At 29.8% G+C, this 18,483-nt stretch overlaps 1 protein-coding gene across 4 annotated transcripts; it reads left to right on the top strand.

The window, feature by feature from the left end:
* The first annotated feature begins 2,101 nt into the window (after positions 1-2,101).
* LOC124367871 (prisilkin-39-like) lies at positions 2,102-18,288 on the top strand. Of its 4 annotated transcripts, XM_046825052.1 has the most exons (4): positions 15,789-15,897; positions 17,441-17,543; positions 17,948-18,066; positions 18,103-18,288. In XM_046825052.1, exons 1-4 carry the CDS (start codon positions 15,877-15,879, stop codon positions 18,181-18,183), a joined length of 324 nt encoding a protein of 107 aa, XP_046681008.1. In that variant the 5' UTR covers positions 15,789-15,876; the 3' UTR covers positions 18,184-18,288. The 4 variants fall into 4 exon arrangements, with proteins under 4 accessions (XP_046681007.1, XP_046681006.1, XP_046681008.1 ...); XM_046825051.1 differs by lacking the exons at positions 15,789-15,897; positions 17,441-17,543; positions 17,948-18,066; positions 18,103-18,288 and adding exons at positions 2,102-2,210; positions 4,785-4,887; positions 5,408-5,721; XM_046825050.1 differs by lacking the exon at positions 15,789-15,897 and adding an exon at positions 2,112-2,210 and having other exon boundaries at positions 17,948-18,288.
* The last annotated feature ends 195 nt before the right edge of the window (positions 18,289-18,483 follow it).

The raw sequence follows: 18,483 nt of genomic DNA, 5'->3' as shown, positions 1-18,483 counted from the left end.
CCTTTTCATTAACGTTTCCCAATTGTGCAAAGTTTAGTTGACCGGTGTTGTATACAATAGCATGCATACAAACACTGCCATTATATTATATTTTCAACTCTACAAAGCTCCCAGTTAGTTGACGTTACATTATTAGCCTTTTCACAGTTATATTCTATACATAAAAAAATGTATAACAGTATTTTGAATACGTTAGTTATATTGTTGTTAACGCAGCCTTTCTCCATAGTAAATAATACAAGTAAAACTCATTTCCATGATATATTATTAGTATGGCAAAAATATATATTTATGAAATTATACTAATAAAGTAAAGTATAGTACAAAGTAAAAACAAGCATTACGTAGCATTACAGTTTGGAAAAGATACGTACTTCCAAAAATTAGAAATTTTTGTATAACAACATTTAAAGTTAATAAAAATGTTTACATTGTCAGATTTTGAAGTTAAAGATAAATATTCTGTAATCCGATTATATTGTCACTTTAGTATTTCTCATATTATTATTACTAATGATAGTGATTATTTAAAATAAAATGACGTGATATGGTATTATTTTTGAATAGGAAGGTATGTTTGTTTTGTATTATTTACAATTTTTATTATTATTATTACGCAAAGGACATTTTTTATTGTTACATCTTCATAAGGTAAGAAAAGTGTGTTTTTCGGAAAGCTTGTTTTTATGATGCTAAGACAATTAAGAATTTTAATTTTGAGGCCATTAATTGGGTAATTGCTATTTTGATAAAGAGGCACTTCATGTACGTTAACTTCATGTAATGATATCTAGAAAACCAAATTATACTACCCATTTTCAATACCCTAGCTTCTCCAATGTATACGCCTTAAGAGCTAAAAGTGTGAAGCGAAATATGGTATAAATAAGCAATAGCGAGATTTTAAACTAAAATAGAAGATGTTCTGGTAGTGATGAAGGACAGGCCATTCTACCAGTTTTGTTGCCCACGTATCCTTGACGGGAAAAGTAGCCATATACAGGGTGAGGCAGACCACCCGTACAGTACGTATAGCGGGCAAATCAAACCTAAAATTATTAAAAAATCTATTTTTGTACTACAGTTTTGAAACCATTGGAGATAGAAACAAAATTTAAATGTAGAAAATGTTTATCTTTTAAAGATCTTTCTAATTATGTACAACACAACCTCGGTTGCTATTTGATTTTTTTAGATTGGGGCTGTTAAGTATTTCAAAATTCTATGTATTTTTTAAATGTGTAAATTTTGGGGTAGGGTAGCGCTTGATGATATTTTTCGATAAGCCATCTCATCATTAGTTTTCAATAAAAATATCGTCTCTCTAAATTTGTGCAGGTAGCTGCAATAAATTTACCCACAAACCTCTGATTTTTTAACGTTTTGGTGTACCCTGTACATAAGCGGCAAGATAGGTTCAAAATGTTTGCATCAAAATAATCAGTGAAGAAATACCTTTAAAATAAGGTATAATTCAACATACCTTTACGTTTGAAAATTATCCAAAAACCATCCCTACCCCCCAAAAACTACCCTTTTGGGGAGTTTTAGAGATTTCAAAATAATTTATCCAAATTCTTTGGGGTGGAAATAGGGGGGTTTAAGTTGTTACGTATAATCTACCTCGTTTGGTTTGGCCGCTATACGTACTGTACGGGTGGTTTGCCTCACCCTGTATAAGCAAAAAGATATAAAACTAAATTATAGACCTTTTAAAATTTTTGAACTTTTTATTTTAATTTTTACTTGATATCAGCATGTTATGTAGACCTTGTTATGTAGAAACTAATGGCTAATGTTTCTTTCTAAAACGTTAGAAAACAATTATTTCGAAATTAACAATATAATACGGTACCTTAAGTTATAGTTAACTTTTCTTTAAACGATGATTTACTGTGAGATTTAGAATTATATATCCTATTGGGATGGATAAAATTTTTAGTACCACAGCAGTCCAAGATCACTCAACAGCTCAATTTGTCAGTAGACCCATGTCTCGTGAGTTGTCAACAGTTGGATAGTATGAATTCCACATTTGGTTAAGTTTTTCTGTCGCCAGCAAGGTTTCGAAGGCCACAGAAATGTCAGGATGTCCCAGGAGCGGGAGGGGGTCTCCTCCACACAAGTATATAACTGGTACGATCTAAAGGATCCTCATCAGTTCTTAACCGGCAGAACTAATCTTCCTCATGGCTTCCTTCAAGATCCTGGTACGTAACATTTAGCTGTATAAAATAATTTTTAAACAGCTTTAAAATTATTTTATAGAAGTCTCAAAATTGCTTATAGTAATTAACAAGAGCATAGTAAAGTAATAAATATTTTGAAATGTTACACATTTTTCAGCTTTAAAACCTCACTTTTAAGATGATATAATATATTAACAGCAACATTAAAAGAATTCGAGACAATAATAATAAAAATAAAACTATATAACTGAGAGTGTAAATGTGTAAGATGTGAGGTGGAATTGAGTCTTATTAATTAAACAGGACAAGTATTAATAAATTGGTCACTATAAAACACACATTTTATATACTAATACAATAGTGAATAATTATTCTTTAAGTCTGATATAATAAAACGTTGTACACGTTTATAGAGTACACATACTAACAACATATTTGGTTTATAAATTCTTGATGCCAACAGAAGCGGATTTAGTATATATTTGAACACTCATGCCTTAATAAGTGTTCTACGTTTAAACGTAAGTGTAGTCCCTACCACCCTGTAGTTCGTACAAACAATATATAGATTCTATCATAAAGCACCGTATCTTATTAACATTGTTAGAATTAGGAAACCGATGCACAAATACAAGAAAAATCTGTCCTTCAGCTTAAAACATTCTGGCCTGATAAAAGTGAATTTCTAATCATAAAGGTTGAAATACATTATAACAATTACGTAATTTTCTAAAACTGTTTGTTTCTGGTGAAACACAGAGGTAGAAATACAAAACAACTACCTTCTTGAAAATAGTTTTCAAGTAATTTAAGACACCTGTGAAGTCATACTTTTCACAGCAGCTCCCACGATTTATAAGACTCATATTAAATGCTTCAAGAACTATTCTTGAAAAAAAGAAACGCTCAAAATATTTATAACTATTTTTTGAAAGGGGAGTACAACAATACATATTTTGTTTTTACTAAATTCTCTACATATGTCTTTTACTTTTTATATACAAATCTAATGGTTTATGTGCGTATGCGTGCGCACAGGTCTGCGAGCGCGCGTGCGCGCGTGCGTGCGTGCGTGCGTGCGTGCGTGTGTGTGTGTGTGTGTAATCCTGTGTCTTAATCAATCACGTAAAAACTACTGGAACGATTGTACTGAAACTGTACCTGAACATTATCAAAGTCTGCTAGTTAACAAATAGCTCAATTGTTATTTCAAAATTCCTTCACGATACGCCCCACTGGTCTCAAAAGTTGTGATAAAAACTAATCTTCGTCTCCAAAGCTGCATTATAAATAAAAAATATTATCAATTAACAAATTCAGCACTAAAATTTTCTGTGTAAACAGTGTTTAGTAACAGCACAACCATGTGACTAATAAATTTAACCATTATTTCCAATTTGTTTACATTTATAGTCTACGGAAGCATATTGTAACTTTGAAAGTAACAACGTTTTTATATAAATTTCTTGTTGGTATTCCTATTGAGGACAGAGTAAGAAAATGTCAATATAAGAAAATTAAAATTATTAAAAACATTAAAATAATAAAAATATTATTTTAACTGTACATAAATTTTAGCAAATATGCACATATCAAAGACAAAGCTACTATCATTTTAACATTTTACAGTAAACTAACAGAAGAACTTGTATTTTCACAGAATTAGGCTTCTCACTCCTGTGTATGTATACGTACATGTATGTAAACATAAATACATACATGTATGTATACATGTTTTTAAGCGAAAAAAGAAGGCTAAATCAAGTAGGTATAAAAAATAATAAGACCGGAATAAATTAAAGTAGCTATAAATATAATTTTTGACATATTTTCTTAATGGTGAGAAATAGGTAAAGTCAACATTGGCGTCGGAATTACTTGAAACAGAACTTGAAGCCGTGGGTAAATGCTAGTGTTTACGTCATTGTTAAAATAAACTTACAAATACTTGTATAGAACATTAAATCTAGATAATTTGTAATGAAATACCCTTACTTATCTTACCGATTGAACTTCTGAATTTTAGGATGCATACATAAATGAATAAAAAATAGTCACGTTTAAATATTAAAGTAAGCTCTGTGTTGAATACAATACATAAATTTGTATTTAAATAAAAAAAAAAACAAAATAAATGGATTTTTATAACAACTACTGTAATATGTTAAACTATTATAAACTAGTACTTTAATAATTAATTGTCCTAGCCAGCCTTTTCTTAAGATTAGCCTCATTTGGAAATAAGTTAAATTTACTTTTATTATTTTACATTTAAGATGGTCGGGAACAGAACATCTGGGCCCAGGATGGTTTCAGTTACTGATGGATTTAATATGTATCAATTTATAGCAAGTGATTGTCAACAACTAATTGTACTAAAAATATCATGATTTACCACAATAAAGGTTCATAACATAACAAGTTCCGTTTAAGATTACAATCATATAGTGAAAAGTTTAAATTATAACGTTCTACCACTAAATTGTATTATATGAACTCTATAGATCCTCTATACCATTTATTCAGTAAACAAAATTCACCAGAACGAAATTTATTTACAAGTATTATGTTGAATAATTTGTGTGTTTTCCTCAGTTGTTCGTCGCTCTGGCTGTCGCTGCTGTCGCGGCCGAGGACAGCTCAGTTGAACGCCCCAAGAAGCAGATATACTCTGGCTACTACGGCTCTGGCTATGGCGGTACTCATTTAATATTACTCTCTATTAAATTTTATGAACAAGGATTGAAAAATATAAATAAAAAAATTAAGAAACAGTATCTTTATAGCTCTAAAATGCATAGCTACAACAAATTAAATCTAAAGCACAATTCACCAAAATAATTGCATAAATTTTACCTTATATCGCTATGAGTTCAATATTTCATAAATGGAATAAATTATATTTTTATAAATACTTATAAAGTATATGTATTTTCCTAGTAGAACCAAAGGAGAGCGAGAAAGTAATTTAATTGTAAAACCCTTTTTACATTTCAACATTGAACATTTCTTAATTATTAGAATATCAAAATTATTCTTTAACTGCAATAAAATAAATATTAGTAGGGAGTTGATAATAATATTTTTATCAACCCAGCAAAACTATTTATATAAGTTAATTACTTTCACAATTGAACTCTACACATTTATGTGTATAATGTGCGAATACTATAAGTATTCTGTAATATTATAATATTCTGTCTTTGATTGTGTTACAGCTTACCCCTACAACGCCGCCTACTCTGGTGCCTACCCCTACTCTGCCGCTTACTCTGGTGCCTACCCCTACTCTGCCGCTTACTCCGCTGCCTACCCATACAACGCCGCTTACGGATACTCTGCCGCCTACCCCTACAACTCTGCCTACTCTACTGCGTACCCTTACTCGTATGGTGCCTACCCTTACGGCAGAGCATACTACTAAACCTTTAAAATATTCACATCCTTAAAAATTCTTCACATTCCAAAAATTTGCCATGTTCCTGATAAAATTTCAAATAGTGTTCAAAATAAAAGCCCAACTGTCCTATAATAATGTGTTCATTATTTATATCTCATTTATACCAAACTTTTTTATACATTTACTGAGTGTATTTAATAAAAAAAATCTTTTACAGTTTATAGCATAGAAAATTTAATAAATAATAGTGTTTAAATATTGGAAAGTTGATTTAAGAATATGGACAAAATCTATGTTCCTAAGCGAGTTTTAAATAACAAAAAAACGTTACCCATTGCAGCCTAATACGCCAGGGTACGAATATTTAGTTTTCCCGGTCATCTGAAGAAATTAATTGGAATGTCATCAAAGAGGAGAACTATAAATGAGAAATGTGAATTTATAAGGGCATATATACTAAGTTAACATGCCTATTAGCACTTCAAAAACAGTGTAATACAACACCGAAATACGTTTTTATTTGAATAAAAATGCTAATTTACAGTGTTATGAAATATAATTGAAGATTTAATTATGCCCTTAAAATATATTGTATAGACCAATATTGTATAAACCGTATTGTAAAAAAACTGTTATTTACCCATGTGAAGGACGAATATTGCTCAAGAAATTTGTATGGTATTTCAAGTTAATTAATTAATTTTCTGTAAATAAAGTAAAACATAAATTATTGTTATTCAATGTTTAATTATTGTATTGAATATATTGTTAGTCGAATGATTTCTGTGCTAACTTAGAATCTTATCTCATATATTCATCGTTATCTATAATAATTAGGAAAAATACTAAATAGTTCCAAAACTTTTATATTACAAAATTATACTTCACTATACTTTTATGACAATGAGTATGTATATAATAAAAAATAAATCCCTCAGTCAAAATTAACGATAATACTAACTAACGATAATATTAACTTTAAGTAGACAATTGAACTACTTAAATAAAAAAATATATTAAATATTAAATTAGCAAAATATAATAAAATATTGTTATTTATTTTGGTTTAATTATAGAAAAGCTATCTTACCCTACATAACTCTACAGTAATTTTACAAATAGTTGTTCACTAATGTTACTATGGTTTTCATTAACTTATATTGATGCAAAATGTATAAACAATTGGTTTAACTTAAATAAATTCAAAATTTAATAGAACAAAATATAGAAAAATATACCTGAAGAGCATATTTATAAATAAAAATCCACAAGTAATTCCACATATCATGGGTTCCTGTGTTATTTTTCTAGTGACCTCAAATATAGATACGAAATTGAACAAGAACACGTGATTAATTTGTTTCTACATTTAGTTGTTCTTTTGAAAAAAAAATGTTTGCCAGGCAAGTAGTTGAAATAGGTACGGTATATTATATGTAACAGTCTAAAAGCATTTTGTATTGCTATGTTTTAAATATTATAGATTTCTTAAAGAAAAAAATATGGTCGTTGTGTAATTTAACGGTTTAAAATATTTCGACATGGGTTAACAATGACGTGTTTCAATTATGGCATAAAATGTGACAGGATGATGATGAGATATTCTTATATTTAATCTTAATAGTCTTAAAAAGTTTCAATAGAATAATTGATTTTGACTCTAAGTTTAAAAGTTCGTCTTTTATACCCGAGATTGCTAATCAGTGCCTATAAGGTGATTAATCCATCTACATTTTGACGTCTTTAATTGTTGGAAGAGGGAACTCCAACCTTGTCAACTTCAAGAGGATCATCAACAATACAATGACATGAGTGGTGAATAGTAATGCCCATTTTATATCACACATTATTGTGTCAATATACCAAAAATAATAAAGCTCAGTTTTTACCGGATTTCATTAAAACAATCATAAAAATGCTAGAACAGCCTTATTCGGAGAGATTAGTCTATAAAAATAACTAATATATGGAGCCTAAGTTTGGTTTGGATAATAAAATCACAGTTTTGGAAATATTTATACAACGAGAATATACTGTAAGAATATTTATATAATTTTTCAAAGATTTCAGCATAGTATGACAAGAGATTTCGCTACACAGACAAAGATATTTGACATCCGAAATATGCCAGATGCATGGATGTTGTTTTACGTCAGAGAAAGAGATCAGTGTATGTTCTGTGGAATAAAGTAAAGACGACTTTTGGTGTCCTACTTGGATTGATTCTTAGACCACTTCTGTTTCGCTTGGACGTAAATAAGTTGAACACATCTATGCAAAATATCAAGGTATTTTAATACGGAGTAGGCATGAGTCGTTTGTAAATGTTCAAAAAAAGTAGAATTTGGAATTGCATCGTTAATTCTACATTTTTATTAAATCTTAACCACTATTCAGTGCATCGTAGAAACGACCTAATATTGCATCTCAAGTTTAGAAAATTATTTACACTAAACCCTAACAAGGCATCAAAAATATGAACATAGTTGTTATTCAAATTGTTTAGGTTTTTAGAACCATTACATTTTTTACTCTCAATCTAATTATAAATAATAAACACGGAATTTAAATATTTTTAAATGTAAATGGCTACCATATATTAATGTATTACCGCACATCAATTGCTTACATACGGCTTTAAGACAAATTTAGTATGAACCGTATTCACTTATTGATGTGAAAACTACGAGTTAATACCAAATAATTTAATACATTTAATATGTTTAATTCATTGTTAGTCTATGGAAACAGTGTTATTCACAAGTCTGGATAAACAGTTATACAATCTAAAATATATGGCATATTTTACTAAAATAAGTTACATATATATATATTTTATTAACTTATGTTACATATATATATATATATATATATATATATATATATATATATATATATATATATTTGAAAAGGCAGATGTGAATACATGATTAATAAGTAATTATGCATGCAAAAGTTTGGAAAAAGTTTGTTTTATTTACTGGTGTTTCTGTAAATAAATAACTCTAACCAGCTGATTATTCGTTGAATTTTTCATAAATACGTCTTCACATCTTGGGTAAACAGCATAAATTAGGATTTGAAACAAAAGGAGTTCCACCTTCTGTCTATTTGAGTACTTATGTTAGAGTTATCTATTAATTGATAGCTCAGAAATTGACCACTAGAAACCACTGGAACTGATTGTATTGTATGGGCTAATAATTGACGATTACGATTTCCACTTACATGTTGCCAGAGGCCTGTATAACGCTCTGATTAACCTTGGGATGGATATCATACGTCTGTGATTATCCCCATGGTTATTATGAAGGACCATACAAATCCGTTTAGTCAGTCAGGATTCTGTGCCCCAACATAACCTCAAATACCCTGAATACCTATCCCGTAAGCAGCTGGATTATAGAATTACGCATCGCAACGAGTTCCGCCTATAGCATTGGTATAGTTTCATGCACACAAATAAATCGATTAGACATAAAAATCAAGCAAATAACTCCTAAACCTTTCCGGTTGATAATCCTTAATGTACATACAATTTTATCTTAAGTGACATCTTTCCTAGGAACAGGCTAGGCTGTATATACGTACCGAAAGTAACATTTCTTGAAAATAATAACTAGAAATTTATTTTCGATTAAAGTAGAGAGTTCAGATATTTCGTAAAAAATAAATAATTAGATTTAACTTTTTTATTTGACCAGAATTTATTACGCTTACTGAAGTGGATCATTAGATTATATTTGGAGGATCGAATAGCGAAGCCTTATCATTTGAGAGGCTAAACACATTTTTATTTTATCTGTCTATTCAAAAGATGTCTAAAGAACGAAAATGACCTATGGAGTAAAAGGGTTTGCATAAAGTTAATGTTTGTATAGGCAAAATCAATTACGAGAGTAGTAAATGTCACTCCATGGGTTTTCACTAATTGTTACCGAAAGTTTTGCATTGGTGAAATAATGTCAACGAGAAAATCGCAGAGTAAATAAATTCTAAACATACCGACTAAAATCATACATTTTCACCTATGGCATGTTATTTTAAAATTAAATAAATATTAAAATCAATTTAAAATTATGGTTATAAGTGACTAATATACGTAACCTACTTTTCAGCAAGATATCTTTAGTAGTAGACTAAATTTTAAATGAAACAAGAGTAAGTTCTTTAATGTTGCATATTCCAATCGTGGAATTGTTTTGAGCGTTATCACTCAATAGGTTGGAGTAATTTCTCTGTTGTCTTTTGATTGATGTAAAAATCTTGTTTTACGTAATTGTTTGCCTCTACATCTGTCTGAAAGAAGGAAAGACAGCTGAAGAAAAACGTACATGAAATTTTGCATTAAACTTCACCGAAACCTGTTATGAGACATTTTGTCTGGCGTACTCAATTACCATTAATGATTAGTTTTAAGACATCGAATCATGCTTTTAAAAGAAATTTAATAATAAAAGAATCTATTCAGTCTATTTAAAAAATTAATTTCTTTTTTTATTTTCTTCTAATAAAAAGATTAAGGAGGTGAGTTTTAACAGTAAAATAGTTATGGTACAGTTAAAAAGAGCTACAGTTAGGATTTGAACCTGCGCTATCTCTAATTAAGATCTATTGGAGGTCTTAAACCGTTCGGCCAATTGTAATCACGGTCTAATATATTCGGTGCCAACTTAATTTCTTTTTGGAATGATTAGTTCTGTATGGTCCTTAAAGTACAGTATCAGTGCTATTACTGAGACTCCGATCTGTTCTATGAGACGTTCAAATTTTGATGACATCTTATCAAATTGAATTTTTTCCAAGACTAATTAAGGAAAGAACCGCTGCATAAAATATTTAGCATGATAAAATAGCAAATATCCCATCGTTTATGAGGTAAATACCAGGAAATCGATAGTCAATTACAAGCCCGGTCTGAAGCCTCAGCACCTCGGAAGCCAGTAGTTAACAGCTAATCAGTGACATCGCTATTGGCACGATTAACTAATTACCGTTAGTGTCCTGCTAATTGTTATTGCTCCTTCGTGAACGGGTATTTATCCTTCAACGACAGTTCAAAATAATTGGTCACAAGTGACAAGCCGGATCTTATAAAGCTACGCCTGAAAAGTTTCCAAGGACCTGCCATGGCTCAATATTCCAAGAGACATTAACATCACGGAAAACGACATCACCAAATAAAGAGTGTATGCTATTATTTCAGCAGTAAACCTTTATATACTTTATGTCTTAAAAGTACAAGTCCAGTTATTCAATCCTCTCCAGGACTGTTGTTGTCAAAAATACAATATATCATGATATACGAAATTATATGTTTGTGTATGGTTTGTTTGTTTAAAATTGTGTTCTTGTTATTGGTAATAAATATTTAAAAAGATAATAAATTTTTTACGGGATATGTTATTGATCCTAGTTGTTATACTTTGACGAATTTATAATTTACGAGTATTTAATTTTACTGCTTTCTTGTCACTATAATATAAGGTTTCCCTACCTGAAGATAATGTGTAATCAAACGTTGAGTTTTATGGCGGTAGCTGTTACTTACGAAATATGGTGGAACATTGCCTTAATCGCTTGAGTACAAATCTCATATTTTTAAACCCACCACAAATTTCACGCAATTTGACAGTTTATTTCAAACTTATTTGTACATACTGGCATAAAAACATCAAAAGATCGGCAAGGTGTATTATTAAAGTTTTGTTCAATAATGGAACTGATATAAAGCCATACGTGGAATTATATACTAAGGTTGTTATCCCATTATTGAGGGCAGAATTGTGTAGGGACGCTGTTAAATATCAGATCTAACATATAAAATATAATTTATATTTAGGGATTTCTTTAAGTTTCCTAAATATGTAATTCATCGTGCCAGTCGAAGCAGTAGAAATCATTAAAAGTGGCTCAGTATGGAATTTGTAATAACTTATAACAAATAGAGCTAACAATTTAAAGCCACAAATGGAGTTTCTTTACAAAACAATTCTTTCAACTCAAAGACGCCTACGGTGCTGAGTCTTTGTCTTATTAATTATTGTAATACAGCTAAGTGAGGGCATAAATAACATTATTCTCCTAATGGAATTATGTTTTTCTCTATTGCAAGCGTAATTATTTTTAACCTCCTAAGTTTACACAGGCAAGTCAGCTTTTTATATCTTATATTTATTTCATCTTAAATTCCACTTTCAGATACATATTACGTAAAATTACGTGGCCTATACAGTGTCTAATATTAAACTAACAATTACTATGCACAATTTACAATATGCATTAGCATTTTATATGAAATATTTATAATGAAATTTGTATCATATTATTTCATTGAGACCTTTAAAATTCACTATAATATGTATTATTACATCATATAATCAGACAAAATATAATTTTTATTTCTTCTGGTAGTACACTACTATGCTGAGCAAACATCGCCAATATATTTATGAAATATACTTAATTTAAGTAAATATGTATGTTCCAATCATAAATATTCAATTATTGTTATATAAATGTTAAAATGTAAGCAATAGGTAAAATTAAAATATTATGTAATTTAAATGTCGATTTTCCCCTCAAATAGCTAAGCTAGAGGGGATAAATTGTAATAAAACTGCATGATCTGTATTATGTTTTCTGAATAAACGTTTTTGAATTTGAATTTGAATTTTACAACGTCACCAAGCTGACATTACTTCATATAACCTTTCACTGGTATATTCTAAATATTAAAAATATATTCTTATTAATGATATTAATATAATACATTAGTTAACTTTAGTTTTTACGCAAGAATTTAATAAAAAAACTTACAAATATTTTTTTATAGTTATTATGCTAGTAAAATTCATTTTCTTAATCTTTATTATCTATTTATTTATATAAATGTCACAGACGCCTGAAAAGCACAATGGTTTGGTAAATAATAGTCTATTATTACAAATTGTATAGTAAACTAATTCAACTAAATTTCTAATACATCAATACACAACAAATTGAACATTTGTTTAATAGATTCTTGATTTTATAAAAATACACTCATTGAACTAATAGAAACAGAGAGAATTAAATGTGATAAAAAAGCTGATACTACAGGGTAAATGTTTAAATATTAACTAACATTTACACGAACGTATATTCGTGAAAAAAGTTTGACACAAAATTTTTTGGTAAAAACCAAGAACCATCCCAAGCTCCGAAAACTTAGACATTTTATACAATATAAGTTTAACTACCAGTACAATGCTATCAAATTGTCATACATTGCAGTGTTGTTAAAACTAAGCACTTCGGACCTTGACGATATTGTCACTATTGTATTTTTTTATACTATTATTACTATGCATAGATATTCTGATAGCGAATTAGGTGATATTTATGAATGGTAACATATGAAAAAGAAATTATGCACATAAAATAGCATATAAATAAATATTTGTTTGCAATTTGTTACTGAATACATATCCAAGGAACAAATTAATAATAATCAATAAATATTGCGTATAATGTAAAATGTTCCCGAGCTAAATTTTCATTTATTTAATGGAGTCTATAAAAATATACCCAAACAATAATAATCTGAGCTAAATGTAGAATGTACAAGTGCTTTCTTTAAAAAGGATTTCTTTACACCTACAGACGCCTACGGAGCTTAACCGTTGTTTTGGTTATTAATGTTACACAGCTAAGTTAGCGTAATTTTTTAAGGGTCTCCCACGTTTATATACGCGATTATTTATCCAAAAGATAAGTCCAATTTTGATAAACGTATTGTATCAAATTACACTGCCGGTAATTCTAAGCAACATATGGGTCAACCTCGATTTTTCTCATATTACAATATAATGTTCCAATAGTCAATTAGAAAAGGAAATGACTAGAATTTCTTGCTGGAAAGCAGTTATAGGGAGCAGGCAACCGCGAGAATTATCTATTAGTGATCAGGGGCACTGACGTGATCTGGGCTTCAAATTTGGAACTACTCGAGTTAATTTTTTTTCTAAAAGAGCAAGCAGCGCGAAGCGCTGCGCAGCGGGCAAGCATCGTGCGTGATCTTCGTATATACTGAATTGATTCAGGCCAAAGGAATGACACAGATTCCTTTACCAGATTTTTTACGGAGATTTTGTATTGGGCGGATTATATTGGTTTACTTTGCTTTCCAGCATGTAATTATGTGTTTAAAATTGTTTTACATACATTACCTACATTATATTGTAATATGTAATAACAATTTATCAGAAATTTTTAATAAAAAAAAGGATCACGCACGATGCCTGCCCGATGCGCAGCGCTTCGCGCTGCTTGCTCTTTTAGAAAAGAAATTAACTCAAGTAGTTCCAAATTTGAAGCCCAGACCACGTCAGTGCCCCTGATCACTAATAGGTAACTCTAAGCAATATATGACCGTCTGGCGGTTGCCTGCTCCCTATAACTGCTTTCCGGCAAGAAATTCTAGTCATTTCCTTTTCTAATTGACTATTGGAACATTATATTGTAATAAGAGAAAAATCGAGGTTGACCCATATATTGCTTAGAATTACCACACTGCCTATATAGTTTAGTGTAATCGTAATGTGTTTTTTATTTCTATAAGTCCAATATACTGCTTCATGCCTCTTTCAAAGTTTTCAACTAAATCATGGTTTGTCCTCTTATGAACTGAAATATCACCGTTATTATAAAAACGTTTAGCGATTTATGACTAATGCTTTATGGATAGTTTCACTTCAACCCCATTTAAATATTGTTAAAGAAGTGTTTACAAAAGTCATTTGTGTTGTCCTAATAAAAATATATGTATGTTCTTTCATCTCAGTACATCAAGGTTTAGTATAAGTCTTCAAGGTCTGGTCTCATATAGAGCACTGAAGACGAGGTAAAACCTGTTTTTACAGTTACGAATGGAATAGCAATCATTTGAGATTTGAAGCAATTTTATTGTTAGAGTCTACAATGTTTAAAATGTTTGTACTGATCATGTAGTGATAAGATATTAAATTTGTTTACTGATAATGTACAGTATAATTGGACATTTTTCAATATCATTATAATTTATCCACCAAAAATGTATAATTAGAAATGTGCATACAAGGTTCAATTAACACTTATTTTTGAAAAAAAAAAAATAGTACCTTAGTTAGGGCAGTATCGTAATGGTGTAATCACGTAAGAATGATATATTTTCCATGTCCATGTCGAATAACAAATCCAGAGACGATATTGAATTATCATTTTAAGTATGGTTGTAGCTTCGTTACAAATAGCATAAACCCATTTTTGTTAGTATTATGAAAGAGGCCTTAAAAAAAATAAAATATCATAATATAATAAAAAGAGTAAATATCCCAAGTGTAATTTGCGGAAAGATTGTTTTTGTGAAGTTCGTAACAAATTTATGATTTAACGTAAAAAATATTGAAAAATTTAAATTTTAAGAATGTTTAATGTGCATTTAATAATTTGATAGAAAGGTATTGGTAATTAAACTTCATGTAAGATATATAGAAAATCAAAGTTTATTACCTAATTTCAATACCTTAATTTCTACCACAATTTTACGTCTTAAAAGCTACCAACTTTTTTAAGTTGATATAAGTGAAGATAATTAAAGTGTATAAACTAAATATGGTAAAAAAAATGCAATAGCCACATTTAAAAAAGACATTTCTCAAGGTTGGTAGACCACGTATCCTTGGTGGTTAAGGATAACCGGAAATAAGTGAAAGTAACTTATATTCTTGTACAGGATATTTGTAATTTGTGAATTACTAAACAATCTGAAAGTAGGCAATTTTTAAAATTGTAACTTTGATTTTAACTCAATAATAGTCTGTACAGTACGTCCTAGACTGTTAAACCTGGGTGGCCAATATTTCTTAATAAAACGCAAGAAAATAAAAGTCAAGTTTTTCTATAATTTAAACAAAATATAATACTTGTACATGTGGGATAACTATTCTTTAAACCATTAGAAACTGCGAGATTCAGAGTTGCAATACAGATATTATTGGTATAGATGACATTATTAGTAACACAGCAGGGCAGTATTAATCAACAACCCAATTTGTCTCCTGACCAGTTTCCTGTGGGTTGTCAAAAGTCTGATAGTATGATTTCGGCATCTAGTTAAGTTTTTCTGTCGCCGGCAAGAATCTCCTGAAGGCCACAGAAATGTCAGGATGTCCCAGGAGCGGGAGGGGGTCTCCTCCACACAAGTATATAACTGGTACGATCTAAAGGATTCTCATCAGTTCTTAACCGGCAGAACTAATCTTCCTCATGGCATCCTTCAAGATCCTGGTACGTAACATTTAGCTGTATATAACAACTACTTTCAAACAGCTTCAAAATTATTTGGTAAAAGTCTCGACACTTTTATAGTGTATAATATGAACACAAATAAGTCAAAAATATTTCAAAATGTTGCTGCGTTTTCAGCATTATAGCCTATAAAATGATATTTTTAACAGCAAAAGTATGAAAAAAGGTACATTGGGATAAGTTCACGAGTTAATGATTTGAACTGAATAAATTTACATAAAAGAAATTTTTACTCCAGAAATAAAAGCGTAGAAGACATCAATTCTTTCAAGAAAAGGAATTTTCCTTCCTCAAATTTTCGTCTTCATCTCAAAAAATGACAAAGATGTAAAATGTCAGTTTAAATTCAGTTTAATTACCTAAACGGGAACAGTATTTATTAACTGCTCACTATGAAACTTCCATTGAATACACTACTATATTATTAAATTATTGTTCTTTAAATCTGATACACAATATTGTAAAATTTAAAAGTAATACAAAAATATTATTAAGAATCCAGATGCAGTCTTTCGATTGGTTGATTTAATAGGAGTGTGGCGTGTTTTCGTACAGTTGTAATAGTGTAATTGATTTTTGCATAGAGAGAAATCTAAGAGTTTATTAACGTAAATGTATCGCAACTAGTTAAAGGTATGAACTATTACAATACAAACTTTCAGCAAAATCTATAAATGTGTGATAATGTATTTAAATTCCAAAATTACTGTGAGAATTTGTTTAAAACTAACTCTTTTTGGATTAAAATTTTTAAGTCAGCTTAAGATATGTTGAATACATGTTAAAAAAAACAATGTCTAATATATTATCGTTAAAATAAACGTGTAGCCTAAATGCTTGTATTTAAAGTGAATCAAGATAATTTTAATTATGTACTAGTACTTATCCGATTGAATTTTTGAAATTTTTTAGAACGCGTACAGTATTAAATAAAATAATAACAACATTTACATATTAAACTATAAGCTGTGTTCAATTTATATTTTCGATGTACATTTTTAAAAACGAAATAAATTGAAATTACCCCAATGTATTTTCTAAAATGTTAACACTATTATAGAGCACAAAAGCTATCTTGCGAGGGAATACCTGTTAAATCTCCATAAAATGTAAGATTTTCTATAAACATGAGGATATAAAATACTTTTTGTTCAAACAATATTAGTAATCAAATTAACACATCGTTACCCCCATAACAAGAATATTTACAAAAGGTACATAATGTGACAACTATATTTTCCACTAAGATAACCCATAATATAAAACAAACATAAAAAATGGAATGACAAGCGCCAGTGCAATTATAGCCACAAAACTAATTTAACGAAATATATCATGTTTTTTAATAATGGCTTACGATATACTAAGTGATGTTGAAGATAAAAACCACAAAGTGAAAGTTGAATGCTCCTCATTAATTAAGTTATTTCAACTAAAATTGAATTTGATGAATGAATCGATCCTCACTACCATTATTCTTATAAAATAATGTTTTATATTGAATTGTATGTATTCTCCACAGTTGTTCGTCGCTCTGGCTGTCGCTGCTGTCGCGGCCGAGGACAACTCAGTTGAACGCCCCAAGAAGCAGATCTACTCAGGCTACTACGGCTCTGGCTATGGAGGTAAGCTTTCTTTATCAAATTTATGAGCAAGGAATAACAATATATAAAATGCAGAACTAAAGATACATATTTTATAGTTCTAAAATCATATCTAAAAACAAATTAAATCAACTATATTTATTCTCGAAGTACAACATAAAGAAATTACACAAATAACTCTATTAAAAATATTGTTTGTCATTGAAATCTTTTAATATATTTAAATGGAGGCCATGCTATAGTTATATTATTATCATAAAGTACTTTAACTGTAATAAATACAACAGTAGTAAAGAGATGGTAATTATGCTTAAACCAAAATATAACTACTTTAATATGTTTAACTTCTTCTACATTTGAATTCTACAGAATTGAGTGTGTAATGTGAGCGCATTTATAATATTCTGCCTCTTATTGTGTTACAGCTTACCCCTACAACGCCGCCTACTCTGGTGCCTACCCCTACTCTGCCGCTTACTCTGGTGCCTACCCCTACTCTGCCGCTTACTCTGGTGCCTACCCCTACTCTGCCGCTTACTCTGCTGCCTACCCATACAACGCCGCTTACGGATACTCTGCCGCCTACCCCTACAACTCCGCCTACTCTACTGCGTACCCCTACTCGTACGGTGCATACCCTTACAGCAGAGCATACTACTAAACCTTGTAAACATTATATCCCCAAAAATTCTCCTAATTACACCAATTTAGAATCATGTTCCTGATAAAATTTCAATACTGTTCAAAATACAAAAATTTCCTAAAATAATGTGTTGATTATTTAGTTTTTAAGTGCACAAAACGTAATCGTAAATTCCTGTTTGTTATTAATAAAAAAGTAATATTTACAGCATTAAGTTATAAATTACAGTGATTCAGTAATAATAAATATAATTTTTAAAGTGTACATAAATTGTGGTTCTTAAGCGAATTTTAAATAACTTTAAAAGTTACCAATTGC

Source organism: Homalodisca vitripennis, chromosome 8, assembly GCF_021130785.1.
Source record: "Homalodisca vitripennis isolate AUS2020 chromosome 8, UT_GWSS_2.1, whole genome shotgun sequence".
In the NCBI taxonomy this organism is placed as follows: domain Eukaryota; kingdom Metazoa; phylum Arthropoda; class Insecta; order Hemiptera; family Cicadellidae; genus Homalodisca; species Homalodisca vitripennis.
Note: the sequence above shows the minus strand (reverse complement) of the source record. Positions and strands in the feature narration are given on the sequence as shown.